The 16,401-nt window shown below is 40.2% G+C and overlaps 1 protein-coding gene across 1 annotated transcript in view; it reads right to left on the reverse strand.

Moving 5' to 3' along the window:
• Positions 1 to 4,360: 4,360 nt before the first annotated feature.
• LOC140203287 (structural maintenance of chromosomes protein 1B-like) overlaps positions 4,361 to 16,401 on the reverse strand; it is a 112,793-nt gene continuing 100,752 nt past the window's right edge. The window contains exons 23-25 of the mRNA XM_072269301.1: positions 13,456 to 13,525; positions 12,504 to 12,614; positions 4,361 to 4,462 (exon numbers count right to left, since the gene is read on the reverse strand). Of these exons, the coding sequence (XP_072125402.1) occupies positions 4,361 to 4,462; positions 12,504 to 12,614; positions 13,456 to 13,525 (283 nt within the window). The remainder of the gene's footprint in view (positions 4,463 to 12,503; positions 12,615 to 13,455; positions 13,526 to 16,401) is intronic.

The following is a 16,401-nucleotide window of genomic DNA, read 5'->3' on the forward strand; positions in this document are numbered from 1 at the left end:
GCAGCCCGGGGGTTGCGGTAGTGGGACACTAGGGTGTCATCTCGTCGTCTGTTTCCATCAGGGCAGGCAGGTCATCTTCTTCTATCTTTGCCTGCCTCTATGTTGAAGCTCGAGGTTCATCGTCTGCTGTGGCTGATGTGAAAGGCCTGAAAAACGATAGTATGCTTGACTACTTAGCCTCGTGCAGTTTTCTATCATGCAGTTCTTTCTGAACATTCAAACCATCCTGCAAATATGCCCTAAACCGACGTACCCTTTCAAAATTAAAGTCGTATTTTTCTGCAATCATTGCAGTGAAAATCTCACGCAGTAGCTTCACGTTCAGTTCCTGGACGACTTCACTTTTGGTCCGTTCGCGACTGCATTCGGTTTCGATTGTTATCCTTTCCTCTTCCAATTGCATCAGCTCTTCATCTATCAGTTCTTGGTCATAAGATGCCAAAACCTCATCATCATCATCTTCATCAACTTCCACAAACCAAACTCACTTTGTCCTTACTTCGTTCACCACGATCGAAACGCTTATGTCTAGTTTTACGCTAAGTGTAACACCCTTACGAGCTCTTTTACGCTTTTCTGATACCTTAGAACTCGTCTTGTTAACAAATGCTCACAGGCACGTGTTTAAGCAACGCCAGCTAGAATGCAGTTCTGGGGGAGGAGCTTGGCTGCTCAGGGCGCACGCTGCCTTTTTTCGTAACAGTGAAAACACCTTCTGTTAGCAAAAACAGGTAACTAATGTAGGTCTTTCGTAACAATGAGGTTTCATAAAGTGAACATTCGAAAAGTAATGCAAGAGCATTTAGAACCAAAACCATTGTGATTGCAGAATGCTTTAGGTTTCATAAGTGGACTCAAAAGGAAAAGGAGTCCATTTCAGTGTACGTGGCGGAATTGAAGAGACTGTCTTGAGCATTGTCAATTCAGTGATGGACTTAATGATGCACTGAGATTGATTAGTTTGTGGAATCTTACAAGAAAGCATTCAAAAACGCCTAACTGAAGCACAACTCACATTTAAAAGAGAAGTTGAAATTGCTGTATCAATGGAAACAGCAAGCAGAGACGCAAATGAGTTGCAGTGAGGAACAAAAGTAAGTGTGAACAAAATTGCAATGTCAAAACAGAAACTGCCTGGCCGAACAAACTATGTTACTGTTGTGGCAGGGGCTCATACACACAGCAGACCCATGCAAGTTTAAAGATGAAACTTTGCAGAAAATGCAACAAAGTAGGATACATACAAAGAGCAGGCTAGGCAGACTAAAATAAATGGACTACACAAGTTGGAGAAAAAGACAAAAACAAAATCAAAGAGCTCTAGTCTGCATGCTGATGATGAAGAGTCTGATAATGGTGAGAATGACACAGGCATTGAGATTTATACGTGAAAGTTAAAGAGAAACAAGCAATATGGCTTATAGATTGGGAAGAAATGGCAATGGACAAAGCAGTGTGAGGTGGCTTTCCAAAAGTCAGACCCTGTACTCACACACTGTCCAGTGAAGCTTGCCTGTGATGCCTTGCCTTATGGTACAGGTGCAGTCATGTCACATGTTATGAATAATGGAAGCGAACATTCCATAGCCTTTGCATCACGTACGGATAGAAAATGTGCATGGAGAGGCCTTAAGCTTGGTAAGGCGTGTAAAACATTTCAAATAGTACATCTATGGGAGATAGTTTACCCTCATAAATGATCATCAACCAGTAGTGTCCATTTTCAATCCACAGAATACTGTTCTACTAATGGCAGCAGCATGAACGTAGGGATGGGCTCTCTTTCTTGGAGGACACAATTACATGATCAAATTCAAGACGACAACTAATCATGGAGATGCTTATGGATTGTTTTGTTTTATCCTTGGAAAAGGAAATACCTGAAAAATTTACAAGAGGACACTCTTCTTGATATATTCTTCCAAACATGAATCAAAAGTATCCCTATTACAGCAGAGATGATCCAAAGGGAAACCAGAAAAGACCACACACCATCTTAGGTCTACATGGCAACTCAAAATGATTGGAAAGCGCAGAATTTCCAGTTCTCTCAGTGCGGGATGAACTTGCTCTTGATAGAGGTTGCCTTATGTGAGGATTGAGAGTTGTTGTAACATTTAAACTGAGAGCTAAAGTGTTGGAGCAGTTACATGCTGGTCACCTGAGTGTGTTCAAAATGAAAGCATTGGCTTGAAGCTTTGTCTGGTGGCCTGGGATAGATCAGTAGGACCAGCAGCTTGCCATGCACTGTGCCAAATGTCAGCACATCCAGAAGATGCCAAGAGCAGCACCTCTCATCCCTGGGTATTGCCCTGCCTTGTCAGGAAAGAGATTAACCCAGTGATTAAATCTTTTTGGCCTAACTGGGCTAATTTACAATTTACTATGCTGTGGGTGTCTATATAATAATTGTATTATGTAATATACTGTATGTATATATGTTGAGATGCATTCTATACTGAGTTGGAGTTTATAGCTAACCAGGAGGAGTGTTGTGTATTTAGTATTTTGGTTGAATAATAATTCAATATAATGCCATATTTATACAAGTTCTTGCCAACATCAAGGCATTGGTTTAATTAAAAACTTGTTCATATTGAAAGTTTTTAATTTCTCTAATTTAAAATCATGAGTAAAAATGGAAATGCTCAACTTTTATTATACACACTTAAGAAAAATAATATTTTCCAACTAAACATTACATAAGTAACCATCTCAATCGTTAGTTGAAACTCAACATCTCTGACCATTTTAGAACCAGTGCATCATCCCACAATCTGTGACTTGTTTCCTACATAGTTAATCGTGCTTCTCTCTGCTGTTGGTCTTTTTCTTGTCTCATTTTCTGTTTTCCCTATGAAAGCTATGTCAACAATGGCTCCTTTTTGTCCTTCACTCTATCAGCTTATTAATATGCAGGCAATAATTGTTTCCTTTCAGGCAATAATCCTTTCAATCTCTATTTCTCTGTTTTGCCTTGGCCGTCTATTACATTTAATACATAATGTTCCTAACCGTTTACTCAGGTACCCATAGCCTTCTGCTCACTTTTTCAGAATTATGTCTATTCAAAATTAGGACTTTCATGGCATTTAGTGTTACGCAAACTGACACTTCCACTTTTCAGACTTTTAAATTGTGTCAACTTCAGCTGAAAAATACAAAAAAAGTCTGAAGAAATTGTGTATCATCCAGGCAATGAATATAGAACTAGTATTTAAAATCTAAATGAAACATATGTACATTTAGATAAAAATTGAGCAGGTTTAAGAAACAAAATTAAAAGCCTGAGATGCAATTGAAAAAGATGACAACAAAATGTTTTCAATTCAACTGTTTGCAACAAACAATGCATTACAGATATGGTTCCTGTTGCATGGAGCTATCATTTTGGCACTGTTATTGTACTATTGCCCTAATAACTTCACGGTTCCATTGTGTTCAAGATGCTGACTGACTGGTATCCATTGTAAAGTAAAAGTTGAGCCGCTGGATTCTAATGTGTACATAGGCCATATTCAATGTGAACCCCGTTGCACAAGTTTATATGAATTTGTAGCTAGCATTGTGGCAACTAAACCAGCAATATGCAATACAAAGACAGAATATCAATCCTTCAGTGGGAGTACGTATCAACAGTAAAACTGTCAAATGTGATTTTTATACTTACTAAAATAATTCTCCATGTATTACTTCATCCTTTTCTCCTCAAGGCTGAAATACTATCATTTTATTAGGAATTCACTGCAGAAGCTGTATCTACCTTTAAAATCTTTTGAATAACTCATCATTATTGTTACTCATTTTTTGTATAGCAACTTTTTAAAAGAATAAATGTGATCATTAGGTTCCCTGTACTAAGCATAATATTGATCACCTCTTCAATGCCATATTCTGACTTGGACAGGTAATTGTTCTCAGAAATAGTAATTATTCTTAACCTAAGTACAAAAGTGTTACATTAACCAAAAATGTCTGATGTGGTTTATTTAAAGATTTGAAAACATTTCTGAAATTGATTAAAAATCTGTATTATGTATTGTTTATATTCAACTGACCTGATTTAAGGTAGGTTGAGGTGTGGAGAAGCTGAATCTTAACTGATGGTCAAGTAGCACTTGTGGGATAGTTGCAAGGTCAAAATTACATCAATTAACTGGTGCCTTATTTCTTTTTTCGTTTGTCCTTAAACTTTCAGAGCAACCAAAACATGCAAAATATTTGAATGGGAGTACAACAATAATTCCTTATTCAACAGAGTTGGAAACAATAGAGATAACCAGTGTTTAAAGGTAACAAGTGAAATGTAACTTTTTGGCTCAACTCACTGGTTTTATCTTAAACCTAAGTATATATCATATTAATCGTCCTGACTTGGCCGTTGTTGCTGTTCCAATTTGGTATTTTCTTTGTAAGGCGTAAGGTCGAAGGTCAAAAGTTGACTGCACATGCATTCACCTTGCTGCAATGGAAATCAATATATTTCAGTGTTTCATTATTTAAGTATTAAACCCATTCCCCAGATGCTAAAAATCTAGAGCAACACAGATATAATGCTGGAGAAACTCAACAGGTCAGGCAGTTTCTATGGAAATGAATAAACAGTCGACATTTTAGGCCTAGAATCTTCATCAGAACTGGAAAGGAGGGGGAAGGGGAAGATGCCAGACTAAAAAAGTGAGGGGAGGGAAAGGAGGACAAGCTTGAAGGTGATAGATGAAGCCATATGGTTGGAAAAGGTAAAGGGATGGAGAAGGAGGAAGCTGATAGGAGAGTGGACCATGGGAGAAAGAGAAGGAGGGGCACCAGGGGAGGTGACAGACAGGTGAGGAGATGAGTTAAGAGGCCAGAATGGGGAATAGAAGATGAAAGGGGCAGAGGGAAAATAGTGGAAGGAGAAATCTATGTTCATTCCATCGTTGGAGGCTACCTAGACAGAATATGAGGTGTGCTCCTCCACACTAATAATGGCCTCTTCTTCTGTCACGATGAGGCTATTCTCAGGGTGGAGGAGCAACACCTCATACTCAGCCTAGGTAGCCTTCAACCTGAAGGCATGAACATCAATTTCTCTTTCAGGTAACTTATTGTTCCCCCTGCCCCTTCCCTCTTCTTCTATTCCTCACTCTAACCTCTTCTCCTCACCTGCTTATCACCTCCCCCTGGTGCCCCTCCTTCTTCCCTTTCTGTCATGGTCCACTCTTCTATCAGATTCTTTCTTCTCCAGCCTTTTACTTTTCCAACCCACCTGCTTCACCAATCACCTTCTAGCTTATCCTCCTTTCTTTTCCCCACATTTTTATTCCGGCACCTTCTCCATTCATTTCCAGTCCTGATGAAGGGTCTCCGCCGAAAGCGAAGTCATCTCCATAGATGCTACCTGACTTGCTTGAGTTCCTCCAGCATTTTAAGCGTGTTACTAATTGAATCTGTTCAGTTTATCTACTGTACAACTTCTACAGTAGACTGCAAGTGAGAAGATGCTAATTTAAACTTCTGGATATTATATTATATGTATTATACATTGTGCTTGAAAGTACAGCTGGTGTGAATGAGATACTGGCAACTTGGTGAATTCTCAATATCTATCCACTATTTTCCATGAGTCATACTTTGCAACTTAAAAAATAATTGAAGCAGGTGAATAGTTACAATTTCCCTCCAAAACACCATGGCACATGGAATCAAGCATTGTAAATAAAATTAAGATTGATTAAACTTTTTTCCAATTGCAAGGTTCATTACAAAGAAAGATATTCTTCCATTTACTTCCATATATAGTGAGATTTACATCTGAGCAATAGAATTGTAGGAGTTGGTAGAACTGAGTTTCTGTTATACAATGCAAAGATCAGTCCCTTCCGGCCATGATCTCAATCAAAACAAACTAGCACCTTATTATTTTGCTCTATTCACTGCCCATTCACGCATCTGTCAAAATTCCTCTACCACCTCACCCAGCAGTGTGTTGCAGGCACCTACCACACATTGTGTAAAACAAAAACATGCCTCACAAATCTGCTTTAAAACTCACCCCCTTGCCTTAAACTTATGACTCTACTATTTGACATTTCCAGCCTGCGGGTAAAAGACTCTACCTAATTTGTGCCTCACATAATTTTACACATTTCTATCAGAGAAATATCTAAGGTTAATCCGAGAAGATAATCCAAGTTTGTCCAATTCATACCCAGACATCCCACCTCTCCCGGAAGTTCCGGGAGTATCCTGCATATGAATAGTGGCTCCCTGATGCCCGCAAATTATATACAATGTCATGGAAATCAATTTTTTTGAGAGCAAGCGAGCGAGAGCAAGCAAGAGAGAGCGCAAGAGCGACCATGAGAGAGCACGCGCGTGCGAGAGAAAGCAAGAGACAGCGCGAGAGAGAAAGCAAGCGTGAGAGAGAGAGCGTGAGAGAACAAGAGAGAAAGCAAGCGAGAGAGAGCGAGCACGCGCCATGGCAGAGTGTTTCAAAAAAATATAAAACGTACGTCACCCCAGACTACACTAAAGTGTACCCCTGCCTAATAGGGGTCAAAATAATGACAGTGTTGCTTGCTGCATTGTTTGCAACAGTGACTTTTCTATTGCCCATGGTGGATTAAGACTGTAAAAGACATGTTGAGGTAACTTTAACAGGTGTCATTCATTCATTAGCATAGCTAACGTTATTTAAACTAGCTGGCTAGCTGCTAAGGAGCTACTCTATTACAGACATTCCACTTCTCCCGGAAGTCTCCCGCAAATTGATGGTGCTACCTCCCTGAAATGAGTTTTTGCAGGGTGGGATGTCTGCATACCAATCCAGGCCACACCCTAGCTGACCTCCTCTGCATCCTCTCCAACACCTCCACAACCTTCTAGAAACAACTCTATAGTGTATTATTCTTGACTCAGAGTTGTAAATGCTTGCAAAGTTTTGTTCCTGCCAGATTTTTCTTTCAAGTTTTAATTTATCTGGTATCTTACTATTTTTGCTGTAATTTAAATTTTTTTCAACATACCATCTAGCTTTCAACTGCTTCTCCATCTTGTTTGAAAAAAATAAACATCATGTATCTTTAATATTTCCAATTTCCCTCTGTCGATGAAAAATGGTCTTTCATTCCCAACTGAACCCAAAGCACTGAGAGTGATACAGAGGCACTGCTAGTAAAACAGCTGCTTCACAGCTTTAGCAATCTGGGGTTCAATCCTGACCTTGGGTCCTGTCTGTGGCGTTCACACATTCTTTCAGTGACAGTGCAGGCTTTCTCTAGATCACTGTACAGTGCCTATAAAAAAATTCACCCTCTTGGAAGTTTTTATGTTCTATTATTTTACAACATTGAGTCACAGTGGATTTAATTCTCCCGATCAACAGAAAAAGGCTCTTCCGTGTCATGGGGAAATCAGATCTTGACAAGGTGATCTAAATTAATTACAAATATAAAACACAAAATAATCGATTACATAAATATTCAACCCCACCCCCCTTAATATGACACACTAAATCATTACTGGTGCAGCTAATCAGTTTTAGAAGTCACAAAATTAATTAAATGGAGATCTGTGTGCAGTCAAGGTGTTTCAATTGATTGTAGTAAAAATACACCTGTATCTGGAAGGTTCTACTGCTGGTGAGTCAGTATCCTGGCAAAAACTACACCATGGAGACAAAAGAACACTCCAAGCAACTCCGCAAGAGTTATTGAAAAGCACAAGTCAGGAGATGGATACAAGTAAATTTCCCAGGTCGCTGAATATCTCTTGGAGTACAGTTAAGTCAATCATCAAGATATGGAAAGAATATGGCACAGCTGTAAATCTGCCTACAGCAGGCTGTCCTCAAAAACCAAGTGACCATGTAAGAAGGGGACTAGTGAGGGAGGCCACCAAGAGGCCCATGACAACTCTGGAGGAGTTACAAGTTTCAGTGGCTGAAATGGGAGACACTGTACATATAACAACTGTTGCCCTGGTGCTTCACCAGTTATAGCTTTATGGGAGAGTGGCAAAGAGAAAGCCAATGTTGAAAAAAACTCACATGAAATCTCAGCTAGAGTTTGCCAGAAGGCACGTGGGAGACTCTAGTCAGCCGGAAGAAGGTTCTTTAGTCTGATGAAACCAAAATTGAGCTTTTTGGCCATCAAACTAAACACTATGCACATCATCAAAATCACACCATCCCTACCGTGATGCTTCACTGCAGCAGGCCCCAGAAGGCTTGTGAAAGCAGAGGGTAAAATTAATGCAGCAAAATACAGTGATATCCTGGAGGAAAACCTGGTGCAGTCTGCAAGGGAAATGCAACTTGGGAGATTTGTTTTCCAGCAAGACAATGACCCCAAGCATAAAGCCAAAGCTACACAGGAATGGCTTAAAAACAACAAAGTCAATGTCCTGGAGTGGCCAAGTCACAGAGTTCAGACTTCAATCCAATTGAGAATTTGTGGCTGGACTTGAAAAGGGCTGTTCACTCACAATCCCTATGCAATGTGATAGAGCTTGAGCACTTTTGTAAAGAAAAATGGGGGAAAATTGCAGTCTCTAGGTGTGCAAAGCTGATAAAGACCTATCCACACAGGCTCGAAGCTGTAATTGCTGCTAAAGGTGTATCTCCTTTTGAAGGGGGTGAATACTCATGCAATCAATTATTTTGTGTTTTATATTTGTAATTAACTTAGATCATTTTCTAGAGATTTGTTTTCAATTTGACATGAAAGAGTTTTTCTGTTGATCAGGGAAATTAAATCCATTGTGATTCAATGTTGTAAAACAATAAAACATGAAAATTTCCCGGGGGGGGGGTGAATACTTTTTATAAGCACTGTAAATTGCTCTCAATGTATAGATGATTGGTAGAATTTTGGGTACTGTCATTACAGCAGCTCCATACATACAGGCACTTCAATCCATCCAATCTGTGCTGATCTGTATTTTCTGCCTAGTCCCATCTAGATGAACTATAGCTCTCAGATCCTACCCAAACTTCTCTTACAAATTGCAACTGGACTTGCATTCACCACCTCCACTGGCAGTTCATTTCACACTCCTACCACTCTCTGGTTTTCCTTAAATGTGGGAAAAATAAATGGCTGAAGGTAAAATGAGTACAAAAGTAAGTACCTCATGCTGTCATGGACTTGGAAAGCAGAGTGTCCTTTTCCATGCTATATCTCTCTATGACTCTAAAATACTGAGGGTTAGATTTCCAACCTTAGAGGGAACAGTGGAGTTATTTTACGGCCCATTATAATCCAGCAGTATGTGTCAACAAGGCTGCTAGGTGAATGCCAAAGAATCCTAACTTGTACATCAAGAAAATTTTGTCACCTTGGGGAAATGTTAAGATCTGATATCTTTAATTATTGTTTTGGTAATGTTGTTAGATCCACCATTTATTCCGTGTCCTTATTTAACTTTGATGAATGGTTTCCTTGAATCACTACAGCTCATCTATTGAAGATACTCTAATGCATTTATAAATCATACAGCACAGAAACAAAGTCTCTACAATCTTTACTCATCCTGTTACACTGATATTTTATTCTCATAAACAACTCACTTCTCATCCTCCACCCCGGACTCTACCACTCACCAACACACAAAGGACAATTTAGATTGATCACATCCTACCAACCCACGTATTTTTGGGAAGTAGGAGGAAACTGGAGGATCCAAGCAAAACCCATGCAAGGATGGGGAGTAAGTGTAAACTCAAGTTGGGAAGACACAAACAATCTCCCCGATGTAATAGTGGCTAGAGGACCTAGGGTAACGGAGGAACTGAAGGAAATTCGCATTAGGCAGAAAATGGTGTTGGGTAAACTGATGGGACTGAAGGCTGATAAATCTCCAGGGCCTGATGGTCTGCATCCCAGGGTACTTAAGGAGGTGGCTCTAGAAATTGTGGATGCATTGGTAATCATTTCCAATGTTCTACAGACTCAGGATCAGTTCCTGCAGATTGGAGGGTAGCTAATGTTATCCCACTTTTTAAGAAAGGAGGGAGTGAGGAAACAGGCAATTATAGACCAGTTAGTCTGACATCAGTGGTGGGGAAGATGCTGGAGTCAATTATAAAAGATGAAATAGCGGCATATTTAGATAGCAGTAGCAGGATAGGTCCGAGTTAGTATGGATTTACGAAGGGGAAGTCATGCTTGACTAATTTTCTGGAATTTTTTTTTGAGGATGTAACTATGAAAATAGACATGGGAAAGCCAGTGGATGTACTGTACCTGGACGTTCAGAAAGCCTTTGATAAGATCCCACACAGGAGGTTAGTGGGCAAAATTAGAGCACATGGTATTGGGGGTAGGGTACTGACATGGATAGAAAACTGGTTGGCAGACAGGAAACAAAGAGTAGGGATTAACGGGTCCTTTTCAGAATGGCAGACAGTGACTAGTGGGGTACCGCAAGGCTCGGTGCTGGGACCGCAGCTATTTACAATATACATTAATGATTTAGATGAAGGGATTAAAAGTAACATTAGCAAATTTGCGGATGACACAAAACTGGGTGACAGTGTGAAATGTGAGGAGGATGTTATGAGAATGCAGGGTGACTTGGACAGATTGGGTGAGTGGGTAGATGCAGTTTAATGTGGATAAATGTGGGGTTATCTACTTCGGTGGCAAGAACAGGAAGGCAGTTTACTATCTGAATGGTGTCAAGTTAGGAAAAAAGGAAGCACAATGAAATCTGGGTGTCCTTGTTTATCAGTCACTGAAAGTAAGCATACAGGTGCAGCAGGCAGTTAAGAAAGCTAAAGGCATGTTAGCCTTCATAACAAGGGGAGTTGAGTAAAGGAGCAAAGAGGTCCTTCTGCAGTTGTACAAGGTCCTGGTGAGACCCCACCTGGAGTATTGTGTGCAGTTTTGGTCTCCAAATTTAAGGACATTCTTGCTATGGAGAGAGTGCAGCGTAGGTTCACTGGGTTAATTCCAGGGATGGCGGGAATGTCATATGTTGAAAGATTGGAGCGACTGGGCTTCCATACACTGGAATTTAGAAGGATGAGAGGGGATCTGATTGAAACATAAGATTTTTAAGGGATTGGACACGCTGCAGGCAGGAACCATGTTCCCGATGTTGGGGGAGTCCAGAACTAGAGGCCACAGTTTAAGAATAAGGGGTAGACCATTTAGAACAGAGTTGCGGAAAAACCTTTTCACACAGAGGATTGTGGATCTGTGGAATGCTCTGCCTAAGAAGGCAGTGGAGGACAATTCTCTGGATTCTTTCAAGAAAGAGTTAGATAGAGCTCTTAAAGATAGTGGAGTGAAGGGATATGGGGAGAAGGCAGGAACAGGGTACTGATTGTGGATGATCAGCCATGATCACAGTGAATGGTGGTGCTGGCTCGAAGGGCCAAATGGCCTACTCCTGCACCTATTGTCTATACTAGAGATCGGGGCTGAACACAGGTCACTTCAACTATGAGGCAGCAATTTTACTTAAGAGTGCTACAATGCAGTTGGACAGGGAGTCCTCAGATTTAGACTCTATGACAATGAAGTTTACTTAAGTTACCAGTCCATGTTTGGGACTTGCTGCATATAGGTACCAAATGCTTTATTTGCTGAGGAATTGTGAATGATACTGAATATTGCACAAACATGAACTAAATTCTGACCATATGGGAAAGTCATTGAAATAGTTGAAGATAGTTAAGACTACATCACTGCCCTGAGAAACTCCTATAATGCCCTAGAATTGTAATGAGTGACCGACCTCCAAAAAGCATGAAAAGCATTCCCTGATGTCCTCTCATGTCACTGATGATGTCAAGACAGTTATTGTCATCTCATCTGTTATTCAGCTCCTTGGTTTGTGTTTGGACCAAGGATTCTAAGAGCTTTAAAGCTGAGTAGTCTTGGCAAAATCCAAATTTGGTAATGATCTGCAGATCTTGTCTGGTCCTGTATTCCAAGCATAGTGCTCTTAGCCATTTCTTGATAATACATGGAATGGGTGAAGACTAGCTTCTGTAATGGTATGAACCTTGGAAAGAATGAATCATCTCCTTGGTGCTTTTGGTTGAATTTTGTTTCACATTCTGGATCCTGCTATAATAGAGGAATTTGTAGAGTTCCCTTCCTCACTACTTGATGACTAGATGTGGTAGAACTTAGATTTTTAATATAATTTGATGGAACTTGCAGGATCATTAAGCATCTGTAAGTCTTATATTACAGCTTCATCAGGTTGATTCCTCATTTTAGCTATATGTGATGCATGCTATTTGCCCTACAGCCTCTTCATAGAATATAGACCCTCTGGATTGGTTGTAATGATTGAAAAGGATAAAACGGGCCAAGAGCTTACAGATTGTTTATGTTCTCTGCTGTTGACAGTCCACAGTTGTTCAAGGAGACCCAATATGAACCGCCAAATCTGATCTGAATCTATCCCATCTAGCAAATCGATAATGTAAGGTCAATACTGAAACATAAAACAGTAACTCAAAAACATGTTATTTAAATTTGCAAATTTCCTGATTGGAACCGTACCTCTGGATATACACCAATTAATGCATCAGCTTTTGAATAGAATTCTTCTTTTAGTGAAATCACAATCACTTGAAAGTTCTTCTTGGATTGTTCTCGGATGTAATTTGTAACCTGAGCAGAGGAACATAAGGTTTTTGAAAATGACAGCTGAGGCACTATAGCTCATAAATGGCTAGCTGATTCTGGAAATAGTACATTTTTTCCCTATTTTTCCATTCCTATTTGAAATGCATTTAAGTTTTTTTTCCCTTTGTAAGCTTTAGCACATTAGAAAGAGTTGGTACTTCACGATCAAATGTGTACAATATTGCTTTGAGCTGCAGCATTCCACATAGCTGTGTTAAACAGCACAAAGAACGATAAAAGCCTTGCATATAATTCCTGAATATTCTGGAATAAGATACAATTCTATGTAGTCTTAAATCTTAACAGTCTTAACATTTTAACACTGCTACAATAATAGTGAGAATTCTTAATTTTTTTGGTAAATGTTGGGAAATCTACTTCAAGGACATATATACAGAAAGGTGCTAGAAAAACGTCAGCAATATCATGAAGGATCCCACCCACGCTGTTCAGAGACTGTTTGTCCCATTCCTATCAGGAAGGAGGTTTCAGAGCATCCACGCCTGGATCACCAGACTCAAAAATACTTTCTCCAAGGAGTAAGGTTTCACCCACTAACCCAACCCACAACTCTCCCCACCACAACTTTATCATTTATGTCAGTCAATTTATATAGACACTTCTGTACCTAGCAACATATTATGTAAATACAATCAATGTATATAAGCCAGCTTAAGTATTTGTATTTATTGTGTTTTTTTTAAAGTTTTTATTATTATTTCTTGTGTTGCATCAGATCCAGAGTAATAATTATTTTGTTCCCATTTACACTTGAATACTGGAAATGACATTAAACAATCTTGAATCTTTACAGCACATGACTTACTTTTCCAATGTTTGTGTTATCCAAAGCAGCATCAACTTCATCAAGCACAAAAAAAGGAGCCGGCCGATAACTGAAATAGGCAAAGATCTATTTAAATATATGTGTTTTTTTTCTTCAGTGAATTTAGGAACAGGAATAGATTATTTAGTCAATCAACAAATTCAGTGAAATCACCGTGGGGCAGATTTCTCTGACCTTATGCCATAAACCTTTCCCTCACAGGTCTAAATAATTCATGAGATTTAGATTTAAAATTCACCAATCATGGCTGTAATTTTTAAGACACACTACTAAGTCTAGGTACCCTAATAGTAGAAATAGGTCCCTATCTGATTCTCTAGGTCCCAAACTTTGAACAGCTGAACCTTTTAAATTTCAGGAATAAATTTCTCATTTCTGTGAGTTAATCTTTAGAATCTAAATGTCATTCTAGTCAATCTATGTAATGTTTCCTTCAAAGTAGATTGGCAAAGTTTTTCAACAAAAAGGGGGTAATCAGAAAAAGCATATAGCCTTGTGTTGAGTGGTCATGTTCCATTTTTTAAGTATACTTAGTGCTGCTCTCAGCACACCCTCTGTAATATTCATTGAATTAGGATAAAATTTCTAGCTTTATAGCATTTATAATGTTACAAATAAATTGAGCCATGAATTGATTTACCTGGGACAAGCTGCAGTAGCCGGATCTCTGGCACTGGGTCTGGCTCTACAGTGCAGAAGGGAGGGTGGAAAAAGAGGAGAGCGGTAGTGATAGGGGATTCGATAGTTAGAGGTGCAGATAGGAGGTTCTGTGGTTGTGACAGAGAATCCAGGATGGTTTGTTGCCTCCCGGGTGCCAGGGTCAAGAACATCTCTGATCGCTTGCATGACATTCTGAAGTGGGAGGGTGACCAGCCAGATGTCGTGGTGCACATCGGTACCAATGACATAGCAAGGAAGAGTGAGGAGGTCCTGGAGAGTGAGTATAGAGAGCTTGGTAGGAAGTTGAAAAGCAGGACCTCAAGGGTGGTAATCTCAGGATTACTACCTGTGCTAGGTGCCAGTGAGGGTAGGAATAGGATGCTCTGGAGGACGAACAAGTGGCTGAGGAACTGGTGGAGGGGGCAGGGTTTCAGATTTCAGGATCATTGGGACCTCTTCTGGGGCAGGTGGGACCTGTACAAGAGGGGCAGGTGGGACCTGTACAAGAGAGACAGGTTACACTTGAACTACAGGGGGACCAATATCCTTTCAGGGAGGTTTGTTAGTGCTATTGGGGAGGCTTTAAACTAGATGTGCAGGGGGATGGGAATCAGAGTGCCAGAGCTGACAATGTGGCTGGGGTGAAAATAAATGATGTTAAAAGTCCAAGCAAATCCGCTGATAGAAGGGTTGTGAGTGGTGGTAAAAATCTTCTGAGGTCTATATATTTCAATGCTAGGAGTATTGCGGGGAAGGCGGATGAGTTGAGGGCGTGAATTGACACGTGGAATTATGACGTTATAGCAATTAGTGAAACTTGGCTACAGGAGGGGCAGAACTGGCAGCTTAATATTCCAGGGTTCCGATGTTTCAGATGTGATCGAGGCAGAGGAATGAAAGGTGGGGGAGTAGCATTGCTTGTTAGGGAAAATATTACAGCAGTGCTCAGGCAGGACAGATTAGAGGGCTTGTCTACTGAGTCCTTATGGGTGGAGCTGAGAAACAGGAAAGGTATGGCCACATTAGTGGGATTGTACTACAGACCACCCAATAGTCAACGAGACTTGGAAGAGCAAATCTGCAGAGAGATAGCAGGCAACTGCAGGAAACATAAAGTTGTGGTGGTAGGGGATTTTAATTTTCCATACATTGATTGGGACTCCCATACTGTTAGGGGTCTAGATGGTTTAGAGTTTGTAAAATGTGTTCAGGAAAGTTTTCTAAATCAATATATAGAGGGACCAACTAGAGGGGATGCAATATTGGATCTCCTGTTAGGAGTTAGGACAAGTGACGGAAGTGTGTGTAGGGGAGCACTTTGGTTCCAGTGATCATAATACCATTAGTTTCAATTTGATCATGGACAAAGATAGATCTGGTCCTAGGGTTGAGGTTCTGAACTGGAAGAAGGCCAAATTTGAAGAAATGAGAAAGGATCTAAAAAGCATGGATTGGGACAGGTTGTTCTCTGGCAAAGATGTGATTGGTAGGTGGGAAGCCTTCAAAGGGGAAACTTTGAAGAGTGCAGAGTTTGTATGTTCCTGTCAGGATTAAAGGCAAATTGAATAGCAATAAGGAACCTTGGTTCTCAAGAGATATTGCAACTCTGATAAAGAAGAAGAGGGAGTTGTATGAAATGCATAGGAAACAGGGAGTAAATCAGGTGCTTGAGTAGTATAAGAAGTGCAAGAAAATACTTAAGAAAGTAATCAGGAGGGCTAAAAGAAGACATGAGGTTGCCTTGGCAGTCAACGTGAAGGATAATCCAAAGAGCTTTTACAGGTATATTAACAGCAAAAGGATTGTAAGAGATAAAATTGGTCCTCTTGAAGATCAGAGTGGGCGGCTACGTGCGGAACCAAAGGAAATGGGGGAGATCTTAAATAGGTTTTTTGCGTCTGTATTTACTAAGGAAACTGGCATGAAGTCTACGGAATTGAGGGAATCAGGTAGTGAGATCATGGAAACTGTACAGATTGAAAAGGAGGAGGTGCTTGCTGTCTTGAGGAAAATTAAAGTGGATAAAACCCCGGGACCTGACAGGGTGTTCCCTCGGACCTTGAAAGAGACTAGTGTTGAAATTGCGGGGACCCTGGCAGAAATATTTAAAATGTCGCTGTCTACGGGTGAGGTGCCGGAGGATTGGACAGTGGCTCATGTTGTTCCGTTGTTTAAAAAAGGATCGAAAAGTAATCCGGGAAATTATAGGCCAGTGAGTTTAATGTCGGTAGTAGGTAAGTTATAGGAGGGAGTGCTAAGAGACAG

This window comes from Mobula birostris, chromosome 9, assembly GCF_030028105.1.
Source record: "Mobula birostris isolate sMobBir1 chromosome 9, sMobBir1.hap1, whole genome shotgun sequence".
Lineage (NCBI taxonomy): Eukaryota > Metazoa > Chordata > Chondrichthyes > Myliobatiformes > Myliobatidae > Mobula > Mobula birostris.